General features: G+C 34.6%; 1 protein-coding gene across 1 annotated transcript in view; it reads left to right on the top strand.

Annotated features, from left to right (window-relative positions):
• Positions 1–19,663, top strand: part of ITGB8 (integrin subunit beta 8) — an 85,771-nt gene extending 66,108 nt beyond the window's left edge. Inside the window, exons 9-14 of the mRNA XM_040472469.1 lie at positions 3,087–3,221; positions 5,775–6,180; positions 8,696–8,921; positions 11,605–11,711; positions 14,662–14,825; positions 14,922–19,663. Of these exons, the coding sequence (XP_040328403.1) occupies positions 3,087–3,221; positions 5,775–6,180; positions 8,696–8,921; positions 11,605–11,711; positions 14,662–14,825; positions 14,922–15,044 (1,161 nt within the window). The 3' untranslated portion in view covers positions 15,045–19,663. The remainder of the gene's footprint in view (positions 1–3,086; positions 3,222–5,774; positions 6,181–8,695; positions 8,922–11,604; positions 11,712–14,661; positions 14,826–14,921) is intronic.
• Positions 19,664–19,907: the final 244 nt, after the last annotated feature.

Below are 19,907 nucleotides of genomic sequence, written 5' to 3'. Positions count from 1 at the left end.
TCTTTCTTTCTTTCTTTCTTTCTTTCTTTCTTTCTTTCTTTCTTTCTCTTTTTTCCAAACTATCCAAAGATAGGCTTATTCTATCTTGGATTTATGGGCCATTGATAAAGTCTCACTTCCCAAATTCTCTGGTTCTCTTCCTGACACATAGAGATGAATAATGTTACTAGTAGCTCAAGCATTATAAGAAATCTCAGGCTTCTCATTTTCTCCATGAAGCATCTGTCTTCAACTTGAGCACAAAAGGTAAAGTCAGGAAGCAGGCACATGATAGAAAATGACTTGTTTAAACTTTTTTCTTTTAAAAATGTTTTTAAATGTTCATTTTTGTGAGAGAGGAGAGACAGAGAGAGAGAGAGAAAGCACACGAGCAGGGAGGGGCAGAGAAAGGGAGACAGAGGATCCAAACTGGGCTCCTCACTGACAGCAGAGAGCCTGACGCAAGGCTCAAACCCACAAACCATGAGGTCATGACCTGAGCCCAAGTCAGATTCTTAACTGACTGAGCCACCCATGTGACCCTCAACTTTATTCTTTTAAAAGAAAAATAGGTGCGCCTGGGTGGCTCAGTCGGTTAAGCGGCCGACTTCTACCCAGGTCATGATCTCGCGGTCCATGAGTTTGAGCCCGCATTGGGCTCTGTGCTGGCAGCTCAGAGCCTAGAGCCTGTTTCAGATTCTGTGTCTCCTTCTCTCTGACCCTCCCCCGTTCATGCTTTGTCTCTCTCTGTCTCAAAAATAAATAAACGTTAAAAATTTTTTTTTAATTAAAAAAAAAAGAAAAATAAATCTTGTAAGACTTTTTTTTTTTTTTTGCCAAGGAATTGTTCTATTCCTCAAAAATACATTGGATGAAATAAGGAAGACCGTCTTTAATTATTTTTATTTCTCACTATTACAAAAGAACATTAAGTCTGGGGAAACTTCTCATCAAGGAAAATCAAACATATACAATTCATTCCCAACTGCAGTTTGTTCCCAGGAATAATCAAAATAGGGAAGGGATTTACAGTGTTAGAAATCACCCCAGTTTTTATAGTATGAACACATTTACTAGTCCAAACAAGAAATATAAATTGACAAACTTGCCTGTGTGTCAGACTATGCCAATAGAAAGGGAAACAGCAGCATTTGGTTTTATATTCTTTATTTACCAAGGTTAGGTATCCAATGCCTTAGCAAACTGCAGTTCTGACTGACCTTAAACAATGGGAAAATACTAGCAAATCCAACGAGACTCACTCTGGCTAACTAATCTCCTTTATGTTAGGATTCTATTATTATTTTATACATTTTTATAATTTTCAAAATTCTTCTGAAGTTTTATTTTGTCTTCACAGTCCAACAGAAATAATTCACAATGCATTGAAGAATAAAGATACTTCACTCTAACTTTTAAGTTTTTGCATTTCCTTTGTAAGAATTTTATAAAATTTACATACAAATTTAGTGTATGGTGAATGTGACCTCATTTTAATTTTATCCTTTACAATAGCACTGCCATTAGAATTAAGATTAAATAAAAATCCTGACGATAATAACTTAAACTGAAATTAAGATATTAAAAATAAGTTATATTTAATACAAACAGAATTAAATATTGAAAAATAAATTCTGCCTCTGTATCTATTAGATATTAAAAGAATCTTGATATTGTGTTTGGAACCTAATTTCTAAATCTCAAAACTGGGCAAAATTTTAGATATTTGTCTTCACACCTTGCTTAAGTGAAAAACATTAGTGTAACAAGCTTAACTTTTTAACAGAAAGAATTTCAGAAGAGCAAACTGAGAACACTCATTGTATTAGGAATGTCCTTCTGATCTGTCAAACCATCACCATATCAACACCATTTGTATACCATTTGAAGTCACAGTTAGTTTGCTAAGAGTGTCCAAGTAAGTGATTACAATGGATGAGCTCTCTGGGAGATTTAAAAATTTGGCTGACACAGTCTTCTCTAATCCAAATAAAATTTACTAATTTGAAAAAGTATCTTGTTCTAGATTTACCACTGTGGCCAATTATTAGTAAGCATACATCTCTTTATTGATTATACAGTTGAAAATTAAAATTTACTCAAGTAAAAAATTAGAAGCCTTTGGAAAAATTGTCTGTCTTCATATCTTGCTATTCATCTTTCCTTAGGTATATATTTCATCTTTTCTCCTTCCTTTTGTTTACAAGTATAAGTTAAGGACCTTTGCATGTGGTAGACTGTTTTATGAGATCAAATACACACAGATCTTCAGTACTTATTTAATGCAGCTAGAAATGTTTGTAACCAAAGATTTGTGACAGAAGAAATTAGTGTGTGCTTGATACATCATAAGCATTACATAAACATTTTTGAATAACTATATAAATGAGTGAATAAATGAGTGAATGGTTTTCCTGTCTAGTAAATGTTCCCACTGTCCCACTTCAGTATCAAGGATTAGAACAAATTTGATTAACACAAGTAAGCCCCAGGGACTTGGCAAAATTCCTAGGGCATGCTTGGAGAATTTACAGGACATATCTGGCAGGTAATTCTTAGGCCTACAGTACAGAAATGCTCTCCCCAAAATTTACCTTTGAATTCTGTATCAGTAAGGTGTTTTAGGTTTCATGATAGCCTAAAGTGTTTGAAACTGAAATATTTATTTATATATAACATAAATGTCAGGAGTGTGTTTCAGATTTTAAGCTGTTAAGATTTACCCTCTGTGATGATATATGTGTTCTCAATGTTTTATTCAAATTTTGTCACAAAATATTAACATTATTGGATTTAAAATGATTATTTCTGTAACACAGGCTGAAGGAGAAATATCTCCAAAGTGATCAAAATGCATAGTCATGGAAATATGTGAAAAAAATAGAACAATTTAAATGCATATGGTCTAATCCTTCAGTATTTCTTATGTATATCAAATATAATTGGGTCATTATGTGGAAACAGTATATTTATTCATCCTTTCATAGGGACAGACTCTTTGATTTAGTTAAAAATTAAATCTAGAATCATTTAATAAGCTTGACTCTCTTTAGTTGTTTACATTTGAAATTTCTATGATATACAATTAAAAAATGATGTCTCTGCAGAAACTCATTTCAGAAGTGAAAGTTCAGGTGGAAAACCAGGTAAAAGGCGTCTATTTTAATATTACTGCCATCTGTCCAGATGGGACCCGAAAAGCAGGCACAGACGGATGTGGAAATGTGACAAGCAATGACGAAGTATGTGGGTGTGCATTTTTCCCATTTTAAAATAAACTAAGTTGTTTGGCAAGTTTTCTCACAGAAAAATCAAACCATTCTGGAAAACTTTATTTACTATTGACTCCAAGGATCATATTTATATAGTTCAAAGTAATTTTTATTGTCTCTTTATTATAAAGTTCCTACTTGTTTTAACTCCATTTATTTGTCTTAAACTCAAATTAAGTAAATATATATTATATTAAATACTTATTTAATGATAATAACTTTAAACTTCTGTGTCACAGCCAGTATATATCAGTAAAGCACATCTTTTCAAACAAGTAGTGTTTACACTTATGATGATGATGATACCTACCTTTTTGGTTGCAAATCTCAGAATAAATTTGAAATTGAAGGTAATAAGCCACAAAAAGAATGAGAGTGATGGAGCAACTGATAAAGGCTACGAATTCCAAAATCTTTCACTGTGCTATTGTCCCAGTACTCACAATGATCTAGGACGAAGTGGGGACATTTATTAAGAACAATAAAAAAGAAGTGTCATTTAATTAAAAAGGGATAACCTGGAAAACAGAGGGTCCAGATTATTGCAGTGTTAAGAAATAGGACCAGGGGTGATAGGAATTCTCCCAGTATCAGCACAATAGAGGGTAAACACACAGAAATATGCTCTTCAAGGGAATTCTTGTTAGATGAAGTGATTTTCAGTGAGCCACCTTGAGGCATCAGTTGCCTAATTTTTAAATGAACAGATTACAAAATTTAGAATCCCTTTTCCTTTCATCTCTAAAGTTCTATGATGTTGTTATTTTAGTGTCATGCTGTAGTTCAGAAGTATGGTAGTATGGTTGCTCCAACAAGCTGGCTATTTGAAATCAATTATGGCTAGTTTCTAATTCTGTAGGTCCCTGCATAATCACTTTTTGGATTTTGTTAAAAAGACATTATATAAAAAATATATATTTGGTTTATAAAATATACAATTATAACATATAATTTTCATATAATATATAAATATATATTTGATTTCCATCAAATATAGAAAAACTTTGTGCTAGCAAAAGTTTCTGAGAAAGGGTTAGCCTTTTAGAAGTAGTTCTTTCTTTCAAAATCAGTTTTGGCAGAAAGGTTTTCCTTCTTACTTTTTTTTCTTTTACTTTGTCTATAATCCCCTTTTCACCCTCACTTTCAACTAAGTAGTATAAACAGTTTGACTCTCAGAAAGAGTCATATGACCTCTTAATTACATAAACCCCAAATTTTGCTTTATTAATATTGGCAATGGCCACATTATCCTACACATCTGTTAATCCTTAACATTCTTTAAGACAAAAAACATTTCAAGTAAAATACCAACTGCATTAATTTTAATATTATGAAACTGATGTTAATTTCTGATGCATAGATGTAATATAAAAGCCTAAACTTAGATCTTTCATACCTTGTGTGTGTGTGTGTGTGTGTGTGTGTGTGTGTGTGTGTGTGTATTTTTGCTAGGCTTTTTGGTCAGAGTGAATTTATATATATGGATATATCCCCACCCACATATATTCATCCCAACAAAAAAGGCTACCACAAATTTTTTAAGTTGTAATGGATCTTAATCTAAGATGGAAAAAAAAAAAACATACAAGCTTATTTGCCAATGTACCTGAAAATTATAAGGTAGGCTCACAAATCCAAAAAAGGCACATTAAACCAATCATGTTGTGCAAAAAGAAAAAAATAGAAAGGAAAAACTTGGCAGGATCTGTTGTTTCACAAGGGAAACAAACTCCTGCCAACCCAGATCTTTAGTTGTACGCTCATGTCTCCACTGAGACAAATGTAGGACCCTGTATTGAGATCTTAAGATCTGAGAGAGTCCTAAATCTTATTCCCTTAAGTAGCATCAGAGAAAGCCTCATGTTTTCCTTCATTAACACCATGTATAAACTAAAATTTAACCCTGAATCTTTACTTGGGGTTTATATATATTATATATTATTATAAGTAAAAATAATTTATTATAAATAAATTTATTTATACATTATATATTGTTTATATATTAATATTTATGTTACATATTTATATATTTATATATTATAAATAAAAAGTATTCATCTGAACATCCTATCTCAAGGTTTAAACCAGTAGAGCAGTAGTCCTTTAGTTTATTTGATCTCTCCCTTGTGCCAAATATTCGTTAACCCCACATTTTAAGGACTTAATTCAGAAAATGGTCTATTCTCTCTCAAGTTTGCTAAGAAATCAATTGAGAACATCAGTTAGTCATTGGAAGTGGAGTAGACGTTTCAAATAGACTTAAACCCATGTCCATTTAATGGTACAATAGAGACAAGTAGCAGTCATTGCTTCTTTTGACTCTCTGGTTCATTAATTAGGAAATAAATGAAATGGAGAAGGGATGTTACATCTATATATGAAAGAGTGCCTGTGTAATTTACAAGTGTTATAAATTTCTATAAGATGGTGTATTATTGATTCAAAAAATCATTCACACATAAAGAGTGGTGATAAAAATAATCAAGACATATAAATATATTTTCTTTCTCTCCCTCCATTTAGGTTCTTTTCAATGTCACAGTTACAATGAAAAAATGTGATGTCACAGGAGGAAAGAGCTATGCAATCATCAAACCTATTGGTTTCAATGAAACCACTAAAATTCATATACACAGAAACTGCAGCTGTCAGTGTGAGGACAGCAGAGGACCTAAACGAAAGTGTATAGATGAAATTTTTCTAGATGCCAAATGTTTCCAGTGTAATGAGAATAAATGTTATTTTGATGAAGATCAGTTTCCTTCTGAGAGTTGCAAGTCACATAAAGATCAACCTGTTTGCAGTGGCCGAGGAATTTGTGTTTGTGGGAAATGTTTATGTCACAAAATTAAGCTTGGGAAAGTGTATGGAAAATATTGTGAAAAGGATGACTTTTCTTGTCCATATCACCATGGAAATCTGTGTGCTGGTAAGTATAAGTAAATATATACATGTAGTTTTTACTAGTTACTATTAAACTAGCATATATATCAAAGTCTCTTTAAGTCACATCTTTATAATTACCAACCCTGAATCTGAATTTAATATTCAAAATTTCAAAGTCTATGAAATTAGGCCATGGCAATGCATTTATGGCACATGATTCTGCTATTTATATTTTAAATTATTTTTGTACAGAAAATAATTGAAAATAAAAACCAAAAATTAAGTGTTATTCTCAACCATGCCTTGATTTTATAAAGATAAATATCAGAAAAGGAAATTTCTGATGTCTGGCAGGTTGTCTATAATCAGAGCATTCTTCTAGAAAAGACTTGATTCATTCTCATAAGTAGTCACTCCCTCTAGCTTTCTCAAAGGATAGTGAGCTTTAAAAACACAGTTTCCATTCATTGGAAAATTCTTAATGCATTATTATAGATGGTATTATAAATTTGTAATAATTTAAACCTATCCAGTTTATTTTTGGAACAATGCAAGCAACAGAATTATCAGAGAACAGCATTCTTCAAGAGAATACGGGTTTTGTAAGTAATCTAGAAGATTAGTACCAGAGGCCACACACAGACCACGTTTAAAAATGAAATGATTTAAAATAAAAATATCAAAAGTACTTTTTGGCTAATTCAGTTTACTGCCACCTAGAGGTTAGATTCTAGAAAATCTATGCAACATTTGAAATTTAATACAAAATACTGTTTTTAAATGAATTAATTTTTCTATGACAGTGTGCTAAATCCACTTACTATTACAACACCATTTTAAAAATTTTTGCATTTTGGTAAGCAAATATTAATTATTAATGAACTAAAATATTTCATTATCATAACCATATGGAAAGTAACAAGCCTATACAAAATGAATTTTCTATTCTTGTGTCAGCTATAAATTTGCCATATTATCACATAAATATGCAATGAAAAATTGACTTTTTATTCTGTTATATACACAAAATATTTTATATGCCAAACATGTATCCTGCTATATCTTGGGTCATTGGTAGAATGGATTATAGATAAGTTAAGAACAAGCCAGCAATTATCTTCTAATATTTAGAACTAATCCTATTTGGAACAGGGAAGAGGAAGAATTCCGATATCCCACAGATATTGGGATAGCAGCTTGAAATACATTGGGAATCTCAGTCTCAATTTATAGTAAACTATTAAAAATCAATATATTAGCTCTTCTGTATGACTATTTTACCAGCCCACAGGCAGTTGAAAATCTGCTTTGAATTATTTGTGTATAAGTTATAAGTGCAAAATGTAGCTGACAAACATTTTCTTCACTGGTTTCCTTTGAGAATAAAAACATATGTTCACAGGTCAGCTGGCTAGGATTGGGCGTGCAGCCTACATATAGGGAACAGGGTCTGGCAGGCATTTGTTTGGCCTGGACCTCATTAGTTTTACATTTAGCAATTGAGTTGATCCAACAATACACTCTATGGAGCAGTTACCCTGTGAGGTGCTTGCAATAAGGGGAGAGTGGGAAGGAGGGAGAAAGGAAGCCAGGAAGCAAAGGAAGGAAGGAAAGAAGACTCTGTAGCCAAATAAGCTTGAGAAACACTACGTAACCCTGTAATATATACTCCTTCTTGAGGATTTCTAATCCACATGGGCATATTAAATTTTGGATGCTTCCTGAAGTCTAAAACCCATTTAACTACATATAACCAATGGTTCTCCTCAACTTACTTGTCTACATGCATGCCCCCAACCCCAACACACAGGTGTGCATGTGCATACACGCACATGCACACACACACACACACACACACACACACACATGCACACACATGCACACACACACTTCACACATACATACATACATACATACACCCACACTCCACCTTGCTTTCTCTCATTTACCACCTAATAACAACTCACAGCATACTTTAGGACATGCCTCTCTAACCTGCTAAATAATGTCTTCAAGATGTGAAGAGATCAGTTCAACTCCGCCAGAGATCTTATCTTTAAACATGGCACTAACAGAACTGAAGCACTAGAAGGGTTTGCCTTAACAGACCTTCAAAAGTATCCCAGGCCCTTAGCAATAATGAGAAACTAAGAGAATGATTATGGAGGCTATTAATCAAATACCCCTGGTTTTTGGATTTCAAGACTGACAATTAACATTACTTCAGCCTTTGTAGCTTTTTTATATTTGCGTGTTTTTAATTTAAAACTGAATGCACAGTGACCTTCAGGTAGTCAGGCAGCCACTGCAGTGGAGCATATGTCACAACTGTCAGCACAAGAGATTAGCATCATAGGGTTTATCTACAACAGAACAGCTTCGAAAACAGACGCTCCTAAAACCTCTCGTTGTTTATGTCAGACGAATAGAAAACGATGCTGTTTCCATTCAGTTGACTGTCAGTGTGTTTCCATGGATATGGGAGGGGAATTTATGTTTGGAAACACTGCACAAAGTCAGTGGCTCCAATAACTTAGGTCCTGGAGTGTCTGTTGCAGGGCATGGAGAGTGTGAAGCGGGCAGATGCCAGTGCTTCAGTGGCTGGGAAGGAGATCGGTGCCAGTGCCCATCAGCATCAGCCCAGCACTGTGTCAATCCAAAGGGCCAAGTGTGTAGTGGAAGAGGCACATGTGTATGTGGCAAGTGTCAGTGCACTGATCCCAGGAGCATCGGCCGCTTCTGTGAACACTGCCCCACGTGTCACACAGCCTGCAGTGAAAACTGGTATGTGTTCTCCAACTCCAAACATACATGAAGCAGTTCTTCACCATAGCTATGTTCATCCTTTTATTTTGCCTTCCTTAATCTTAGAAGTTGCTGGATCTTCTCTACCAGATAAATTTGTTATCATCATGCTAAAAAGGAACTGAATAGGGACTTTAGGAACAAGAAAACTTAGATCCTAACTTTTGGCCACTAGATAGCTGTGAAAGCATTGGAATTGATCTAGGCATTCACTGCTTTACTCTTTTTTTTTTTTTAACTTTTTTTTTTTTTTTTTAGCAGAGAGAGAGAGAGAGAGAGAGACAGAGAGAGAGAGAGAGAGCACATAAGCAGGGGGAGGGGCAGAGAATCCCAAGCAGGCTCCACGCTATCCCCAACATGGGGATACCAAGGGGATATCCCCAACATGGGGCTCCACATCCCAACATGGGGCTTGATCTCATGAAATGTGAGATCATGACCTGAGCCAAAACCAAGAGTCTGAGGCTTAACCGACTGAGCCACCTAGGTGCCCCTGCTTTAGCTTTGTTGAAACAGGTTTGTTGTTTTGAAGAATAAGGTTTGGTGTTCATAAGGGCTCACTGTTTTTTACCCAGCTTTCATGAGATATAACTGACATATAGCCTTGCTTACACAAGGCTTAAGGTATACAACATGATGATAATTGATGGCAGTTTACCATCAATTAGCTGTTTGAGCTAGGGTATGTTGTCGAAATTCTCTGTGCCTCAGTTTCTTGATATTGAAAGTGATGATTATAATAATACTTTGCTATATAGTTCTGTGACAGAATTAAGTTAGATGATTCATGTGAAAAAAAAAACCCATTTTTACTTGGTGCATAATAATCCTAGAATAAATATTAGCTATTATTATTGGGTTTTTTAATTTTTTATTTTTGAGTTTTTTAAATTATTTTAAAAATAAAGAAAGATACTGGCTATGAAGCACCCCTGGAAAAAAGTGATGTATAAGTAATAGGTGATATGTTAAGTGAAGATGGCATTATTGTTTGGTGACAGTAACTAATTTTCCAGTAACAATTTGAGCCTGTTCAAAGACCACTACTCTAAACATCACTGTGCCTTCTAATTTGTTTTATTCAAAAATTTTAAGACATTCACTTTCTCAGATTGGTAGCTCAAGTAAAATTTTTAAAATTATACATGGGAATTTATGTAACTCTCTTGGAAATGCAGTACTTAAACATAATGATGGAGTTATTTCTAATGAACCCAAGTGAAACTTGAATTGTGTATTCACTGATAAATTTTTCTAGTAGTATAACATTTATCTTCTAAAATATTTTTGCTAATTTTATTTGTAATAAAAGTTTCTTATGTATTTCTTGGGTATTTTCTTCTCAATACAAAAAAAATCATTATTTTGACTGTACACATTATTAAAATAGTTTTAGTGATTAGAATATAATTTTGCATGGTATTAAATTCAGCCAGTATTACAAATAAATATTTTGGCTTTCTTTCCCAGTTTTACAAGACTACTATCCTAAAACAGTACTCTATTTTGATATTTTATGTCTTGCAAAAATACTATGGGCTTACAACTGCCGGAGTCCAGCTCCAGCAGGTCCAGGGGTTCCAGAAGGATGAACAGCATCAGAGAAAAAGTGAAAATAAAACAAAACTAAAACAAAAATAAAAATAAAAAACTGAAATAAAAAGCTAAAATAAAAAACTAAAATAAAAATGGACACAGACAACAGCAGTGTGTTGAACTGGCCGATTTATTGCAGTAAACGTGGCATTATATATACTAGTGATTTCCTTGTAGCATACGTCAACTATGTTTTTTCTAACATTACCTAATTTTGAAAATGTTCCTATGTATAAACGACTTTAAGAAATAACATGGTGATTTTACCCTAACTTTCCCGCATACACTTTGATTATAGATTAATTTCTTACATTATTCCATTATGCACCTGTGTTTATCTATAATCTACAAAGCATTTGCTTTGCTGTTCTCGTGAAAGGCCCTCCATTTCTCAACACCTCAAGTGGAACAGTTACAGGGACATGACCTCCTAACCACACGAGGCCAGAATAATGTGTTTGCCTCGGTCCGAGGTGCCAGAAAGGGGCTGAAAAAGCCTTAGAAACCCATGCCTCATATATTCTCAGAGAGACAATGCACCTAGGAACCAATGAACCATTCTGTAGTTTAACAGACTAGGTTCAGTCATCATCTGGAATGCCTCCTGGGGGCCAGGTGGGCCTAGGGGTTGAAGTCACCTGTGCCCAGAGATACACTCGTTAGTTGCCGGAGTGAGGCTTTCAAATCAGTATGTCTCTCCTTTACAGGCCCTCTTTGCTGGCAAAGGTATGAGGCTATCCTTCCTGTAAGTAGAGGAGTCTCCATAGGAGGTGGCAAGAGCTAAACCTAAGGCTGCACAATTTCTTGGGGAGCCTTATTTTCTTCCCTAATGGTTCTTTTCCCAGGGGGCCTACCGAGGGCAATTCCCCCAACAGACAATACCCCAGGTAGTTTTAAGGCCTAATTACCTAAAAACGGGAGTCCAAGAAACTTCACTGTCGGTGGGCCGCCCTGCAGTCACCAACCCGTCCACAGCCCAGGACCTGCCCCTCAGGCTGGGATAGCTCGGCTTCCAGCATACAACCTATTCAAAGATTAAATGTTTTGTTTCTGTTTGTCTTTATAGGAATTGTGTGCAATGTCTTCACCCTCATAATCTATCTCAAGCTATACTTGATCATTGTAAAACTTCATGTGCTCTCACAGAACAGCATTATATGGACCAAACATCAGGTAAACCAAAGCTTACTAATGAAAGCACTGGAGAGTATCTGTAGAGAATCATATTCCCCCAAAGAGCCCATAATCAATCATCCTAAAGAAAGGAAAAACTGCTTCAGTGTTTTCAGTCTTCCAGAGATGGTAGTATATAAAAAGCAGCTGAGTATATTTGCCATAGTTCAGCTGAATGAGTAGATCTCCTGTCTCAATTCTCCAGCTAAATGCCCATGCTGGGCCCCGCTATGGAAGCACACCAAGCAGAGTGTCTACAGAGGCCTCAGTGAGCCAAGAATGGAAATTTCCTATGTACAGTCCATTTCACCCTTAGACATAAACTCTATGGAGACATTCTTCTCTTTCATAACCCAGCTTACTTCCAGTTACAACCTTCCTCATGTAAAACCAAAACTCTCCTTTATGTTTCAGGTGAACCAAAAATTCTAAGTAGCAATTACATGCTTTTGCAAAATATATGTCCTAAAAAGGTCCATTCCTTTCTGGTGTTTTTCATTCTGATATAAATATAATTTATGGGTGAGTGATTATAAAGGCAGCCTAATGGAAAGGGCATGAAAACTTTTAAGCTTAAAGCATGTTCCTTGACACCAATAAGAAATACCAGCCCTCTTACAAAATTTCCAAGCCTCAATTTCCTCATCTGTAATGGAGATGATAATACCAACCTCAAAGATTGTATGACAGCAAATGAGCCAGTGAACATGACAGATATATTTAAATTAAAAGATGACACACAAATGGGAGAAACATGTGAAAGCTGTGTTCAAAGACCACTTTAAGACAAAACTTCATTAGAACTCAAAAGCCAGTATCCGACTTTGCTCAGGTGTTAAGGTGTTGAAGTACACATGAATTAGAACTTAAGCTTTAAATTATGTCTTCTTTGAAAGAATTTCTACTGCTACTATTATTTCTAGTCTCTCCTCCAACTTATGAAAATAATTCCAGCTCTTACAGAGCCTGCACAGAAGAATAAAGTTTCTCCAGTTTTGTTTCCTTCTTCTCTTGCATCCACACTGATCTTAGTCCATAATAAATTTGGCTTTGAAAACAGCCCATGTGCTGCCAGCTGGGGCTGCAGCAATCACTCCAGAAAGCCAAGTGCCTTTTCTAATAAATAGAGCCCTTCCTGTCAACATGTCATTTATTATGTTAAGTAAACAAACCTACTCTGACCTAAGTGTGGTTACAAAAAGTATTCCCTTAAAGGTCCTTAGGAAAAGCCCTTGCTTGACCTAAACCAAGATGAGAGTCATGGCCAAGGCTAAATGTTTGGCTATCCAAAATGATATTCTAACATTTTAAAATGCATGCAGACTTGAGCCTTGAAAATGTCCTCTATCCTAACCCATTAGAAATATTTGTAAAATGTAACAGTAGCTAGGGGGCTCCCCTCCCTTTCACAACTATGGTGGAAGGAGAGGAAAAGGACATTTGTTAGCCACCCCTATTATCTATCCACTCAATCACACTTAAAGGGTGTTTTGGTCTTCTGGCTAAGCTCCTCCTAGGCAAGAAGCCAAAAAGTGGGATCAAGCCACGTGTCCCCTTTAAGGATCTGCTTTAGCCTGATGGACTAGTTCTAAGACAGCCAGAGGAAATGACAGTCTGTCAGGATGAAAGGCATGCATGTCATAGACCTGAAGGTCACTCTGGAAGACTCCAAGGGCACCACTTTTGAATAGAGCATCTTGGATTGTCTCTGTGTGTGAGAACAGTAACAAAGGGAGACTTGTACTCTCATTTGGTGTTTCTATTCCAACTTGTAGCCCTCTGGACTCCCTTTCCCCTTTCTTTCAAGGACCCTTGTCATTGACCAAAAGAAAACTGGGTTCGAAGTGTTCTCACTTGGTGAGGAGCCCTTACATTGTTCCTGAGCTCTTGGTTTATTCAAAAGCATGCTTGGTCATCCCTTGGGAATTCAGACAGAAATTACCCATGTTTGGGTAAGGTCTAAGACTTGGAAGGTCCCCTCTCAAAAGGCCCTCTCAGGGAGGCCTTCATACATTTAGGTGAAGTCCCCAAAGTCTGGAGAATGGGTAGAAAATACTTGCCTCTTTAAGCCAGGAGGTAATTTTGTGAATCTGGGGCAGCTGGTGAGTTCTGTGGAATACTGACATATTGTGCAATGTTCCCCTTAAAATAGGGTAATACTTCTGGCATCCACAGAGCCTGCAGACTTTCCAACTAGAGTTTGCCAAAGGTCTGGTACTAAAACAGAGACCTAGTATGTTCCTCCTCTTAATGCAGCATTTCCTTCGCCAGCTAGTAATTACTTGTTCTTGAAAAAAATACACAGTGAATTTTTAGAAGCAAAATATGACAGATTTGGTTAATGGACAAGTAAAAACCAAATTAATAAAAATTGAGGAAAGAGATTTGCATATTGTCCCGAGTTGGACACTCCTACTCCCTGGAGAAGCTACTTGTAATAATAATGGAAATTTACACTACAGTTTCAAAGGAAATAGCTATTCATCTATTAGAGTAGTACTGCTTTTAGCTTCTGCATTGTTTACTTTACTTTCCATTACTGATGTGCAACAAATGAAGAGCAAGCATAACCACAGAAACATATGCTAATGCATAGAGCTGTTAAATAATTTTTAAATCCTGTTTCCCACTTAGTGACCAACAGTACACACCACAAAAACTGTCTCTTCTCTGCCACAGGTAAAATTTTATTTGTTTAAGGGATTTGGACACATTCCAGTTAATACAATTAAAGAATGTCTCCTGGAAACATTTTAATAATAAATGTGTAGTAAAAAAATTATGGTGTTTATTTTTGAATCAATAGTAATGGCATTCTCCTGTTTTAAAAATGCAGGTTTGAAAATATCTCTGGTCCTATTAATTGAGACGGAGAACATTGTTTGCTTGTTAGAATCCTTTGATTTACTCATTCTAGTTCTAATCCATTTATTTGTTTGCTTCATTACAGAATGTTTCTCTAGCCCAAGCTATTTAAGAATATTTTTCATCATCTTCATAGTTACATTCTTGATTGGGTTGCTTAAAGTCCTTATCATTAGACAGGTGATACTACAATGGAACAGTAATAAAATTAAGTCCTCGGCAGATTACAGGGTGTCAGCCTCAAAAAAGGTCAGTGGATTCTAAAAAAGAATTACTATCAGTATGTCATTGTCCACTTCCAATATTTAGGCTGTTAATTAACGATAGTATTTTTTCTCCATCAAGGACAAGTTGATTCTGCAAAGCGTTTGCACAAGAACAGTAACCTACCGACGTGAGAAACCTGAAGAAATAAAAATGGATATCAGCAAATTAAATGCTCATGAAACTTTCAGGTGCAACTTCTAAAGAGATAAAAAGTACTTTATGGGAAACTGGATTTTTAATAATTGCTCCTAGAAAATATACTGTTAGAAGTCACAGGAGGAGACAAACTGTTCTAGATCATGCTGGTTGCTGGTTGTCCACTTGAATGAAGACTGACAAGCATCCTCATCATCATGTGACTCACATCGCTGCTGAATTTTTCAGAGAAAAATGTGTCTTACTACTGTTTGAGACTAGTGTCATTGTAGCACTTTACTGTAATATATAACTTATTTAGATCAGCATAGAATGTAGATCATCTGAAGAGCACTGATTACACTTTACAGGTACCTGCCATTCCTGTGCTTCCCAGAGAGAGACAATGCTGTGAGATAGTTTGGGCACTGTGTCACTACAAGGGTACAGTAATCCCTCCACCGAACATGTGGATGAAAAAAATAACAGGCAGTTATAGTACTGTTGCCAAACACTTCTACAACTGGCAGTGACTAGACAAGAACATCTAGATGAATAAATGGTTAGTGTTTCACTCATTCAAGAGGTTAATAGATAAAACCTTAATCTTGAGGGAAACTTCTTTCGAAACTGTGTAGTGTTATGCATCTGTTTATGTTTTCTGCTTTTTACAAGATACTAATCCCAACAATCTCTCCTCTTTGCCTTCATGTTTTTTCTTTCTTACAGGATAAGTTTATATTATGTCACAGATGACTGGATTAAATAAGTGCTAAGTTACTACTGCCATAAAAACCTAATAATACAATGTCACTTTATTAGAATACTGATGTTTTAAAAGCTGAATGTTTAATAAGGGACACTGTAAAGTCACATCAAAATCAGAACAGCTTCATTGTGTGCAGACGTGGAGTCTTATATCTTCTTACCTGATAAACTGGATGTTCCACCATTTCATTTGTCTAATCATCAGGTTGAAGTTCACAAGGTATTTAGAAACTCTGCCTCAAGCAAAGTACCACATTTTTTAGTGCGCTCTCTCAGATATTAAATCCAAGTAGATATGAGCATTTTTCAAATTAAAAGCTATAGTAAGCTCTATTCTTTTTTGCATTTCAGTACAGCCTAAGAGATTCTGTCCCTGAATCACCTCAACCCTACTCACCAGAATTTTAAAGGTATACAGTGGGAGGAGGATAGACAATAGCTTAGAAGTAAGCTAATTCATCCTCTTAGTTAGTCAGGGAACTGAGGCTCACAAAGTTTAAATGATTTCTTAAAAAACACCCAAGTGATTAAGTGGCAGCATTTGAAGAGAAAGTCTATCTTCAGATTGCCAGGCTAGTGTTCGTTGCACAATATCATGCTACCTCTTGAATCTTTAAAATATTTGATTGGCAAGTATTTTTAAATGTGATTTACTGAAGTCTTAAGTATATGAGCATGAGAAAATTTCAAAGGAAAGCAGAAAAGAGTAATTCAAACTGAATTCCACGACTGGCTTGTAATCTTTCTTGCTAATCAGCTTCTAAGAGAATTCAGCATGGCCTAAGTACAGGGAAGTCCATTCAAACGACAGCCTGTGAGTTGTGTAGTGCTCAGCCTGAGAGCTTGATATAGAGGCCATCAGCTTTTGTCTTCCCCAGTGGAAACTTCTTCACAATGAACATATCCCTACAGACTTATTTGGTCTGATTTTATTGGCTAGAAGCCCAATAGTCCTGTGTGTAGTACAGAGCTTTGCCTATGAGAACAAAGGAATTTATTTAAAATGCTTTCTTATAATTAACTTCCCAAATTTGCTGTCTTCAAGCACTGGAAGAAATGCCAGGATATTTGCATTTTAATGAGACTAACTCCCACCCCTTATTTTACCACAAAGAGGATTTAAAAACATGTAAGTGTTCTGGAGCAAACACAGCAGTCCCATTAAATGTCCCCTCCAGCCACACAATTATGATGCTAAATTGAACTGTATTTTCTTCCCCAAATGAAATTGGGGACATTGACATAATTCAGTACTGTGACTCACTTGTGTAAGATACCTTTGATCACCAAGGATAACATAAAAATCGTATTTTGCAGCCTGCCCGTCACACATAGCATCCATTTTAAAAAGAAAAAATATGGATACACTATAGCTCCCCAAAAGGAAAAAGTGGAAATTATCCATTTATTAAAATGCCAACAATTTTAAAAATTAACATTATAATGTTCATAAACTAATCTCCATGTAGAATGAGTTATCCAAAGGAGCATAATAAAATGAAACCCTTAAAAACCGAGGGCTTCTGTTTTTATGCTGTCACTAGTTTGCACTAATATAATGGACCAACGCTGTTATAGGAAAAGACAGACTTTCTCATAGGCAGTTCAAGGCTTGATGATGATTGTAGTTATGCTTGTGATGTCTTGTGCTTTCTTTTTTTACTTAAAGACCTAATTCTTAAAGATTTTAGAGCTTATATTTTACTTGAATAATGGATATTTTCCTATAAAATGGCTTTGAGAAGAGAATTAATATTTGACTAGTTAGAATTAATTAAAAGGTAAGGGAAAACAGGGTATGCTTAGATTAAATAATTTATGTAAATAGAGCCTATTTTCAACTAATATGACCATAGGAGCCTTTTGAGATTCAATATATTAAACAAGTAATGAAATTTTAAATAATTAACAAAGAACTTGAACACTTTTGGTACGACAGCATTTTTGTACCCTAAAGTATGTAATGATTTAGACATGTGCCATATATACACTACAATATAACTGTATGCATTTTGTTTCTCTGGGGACATCTTTACACCACAGGGTACATGGATTTCTAAACATTTGAAACCTTTTTTTGAAACTTGTTAATATGTATGAAGTCATAGACATTCTCTGAAAGACTCAAAAATTTACCAAAAATCTGATTATGTACTGAATGTTCAATACAGCTTTGATTTAGACGGATAAAAAGGAAATCTAAGGTTATCAGAATAGATTTATTTGGAGGCAAATTTTTCAAAACTCATAATTAGTGGGTGAAAAAGATGCAAAACTTCACAAAAGAATAAATTCCAAATTAAAAAAAAAACATATACTTAATTCCACTAACAATATTCTTGTGTATGACAATAGGTATCCATGAGACACTGAAATATGATCATGATGAACTATGAAAATTTTTCTCCATAGAATTATATTCCTTCTGGTACCTGGTATAGTTAAGTTATACTCAATGACTTTTCCTTCCTTTCCTTACTCCTAGTTTTCCTACTCACTTTTCCTAAGAGCTTGCCTAAAACTCCAGGCTCAATAAGGCTAATCATGAAAAATAACTGAATGTAATGATATAATGAAGTTCTTCATTTCCAAAAATCTCTTAATGATTTCAAAATTCATTATGCACCTGAGCCAACACACACCCATTAAAATTAAGAATTTAAAATTTTCACACCCATTTGAGCTTCTTTTAGGTCTAAAGGATTTGAGATCTAGATCTTTTAATATAAGTATCAAGTGAAATATAGCTAGTTGGGAGTTCAATCATGTGCACATTGTATTCTGTTTTATATACTCTTAACATTTAACTTATGATGATCCTTATTTATATTGACCTTATGAACTCCAATTCATGCAATGTAAACTGAGATATATTTTCAGAGAAATATAGAACTAGCATTCTTTCAGATAATTTCCTTTTTCTTTTATAATTACTCAATGGCAATTTTTTTATGGGTAACTGATTATACATATTCGTATTTCATTGATTCTAAGATTTCTACTTTTTCAATTCGCATCTCTAAAATTGTGATTATATCTTACAATCATTGGCATCTTAGATGCAGTGTTTAAAGTTGTTCTTATATAACATTACACTAATTCATCTTTAAATGTTCATGGGGATAGGGACATTCCTTTTCTTATAAATATTTCAGAACCAATTTATGGTAACATGTGAAGCCAATTTTCAGTACAACTGAATCACATACAACTCATCATGGAGCCTATCTGATTATGAGCTCAGATCCTGCAAACCTTTAGGTTGTAAAAGCTCTTTCATCTTCCTATTTATACTTTATGCTACTGGCTACGATTTCAGCATACCTACCTTAACTAATAAGAATGGGTGGGTTTCTCCCAATTTTGCTAACAAATTTTTAGTCTCTCTATGCCTTTCTAAAGAATACTTTCATATGATCATCTCAGTTTTAAACAGAATTAACTGGAAAATATATGAAACCATTGTAATTAGATTTTGTAGTATCTTGTATGTCTGATGTCAATAACAAAAGAAAAATATGATACAACCAATCAGTACTGTAGGAAAAAAACAAACAATTGTCCCCTCAAGTCCTCCTACAATTTTATTCTTTCTCCTTTCTGCTCTTTGGTTTGATTTTTTTCTTTGGCTCTGATAAATTTACCTTCAAGCCCATGTAATGACTGTCATTAAACTGCATATTTAAGTTATTTGAATTATGTAAAACAATTGTTCAGCTATCTGGGCAGCTGTTAATGAAACACCTGAGAGTAATAACACTACTCTTTTATCTACCTGCATACTTTCCTGCATAAAATCTATCTTCATAAGCTAACTCTATTATTCAGATTTCCAACCTCTATGGCATACTTCAGTTAAAATTATTTAACCCAACAATAAAAAAAAAAAAAACCCTGCAGTTATCAAGGATGGAAAATGTGTGATTTGTGTAAAGAACATTTACTAACTTTACACTATACCACAGATAAATGTGATTTTTTCTCCACAATAACAAAATTTATGGTACATAAATTTTATTAAGAATATTGAATATGAAATATTTTAATTCTAAATTGTAAGAAAATATAAATTTGCACATAATATAGAAATTCATTTTATGTATATTTAATACAACTTTAAAAACTATTTTACATTTACCAGCTACTTCATTAAAGTTTTTT

This window comes from Herpailurus yagouaroundi, unplaced genomic scaffold (assembly GCF_014898765.1).
Source record: "Herpailurus yagouaroundi ecotype Mexico unplaced genomic scaffold, PumYag 100, whole genome shotgun sequence".
Lineage (NCBI taxonomy): Eukaryota > Metazoa > Chordata > Mammalia > Carnivora > Felidae > Herpailurus > Herpailurus yagouaroundi.
This window is presented reverse-complemented; position numbering and strand designations above follow the sequence as displayed.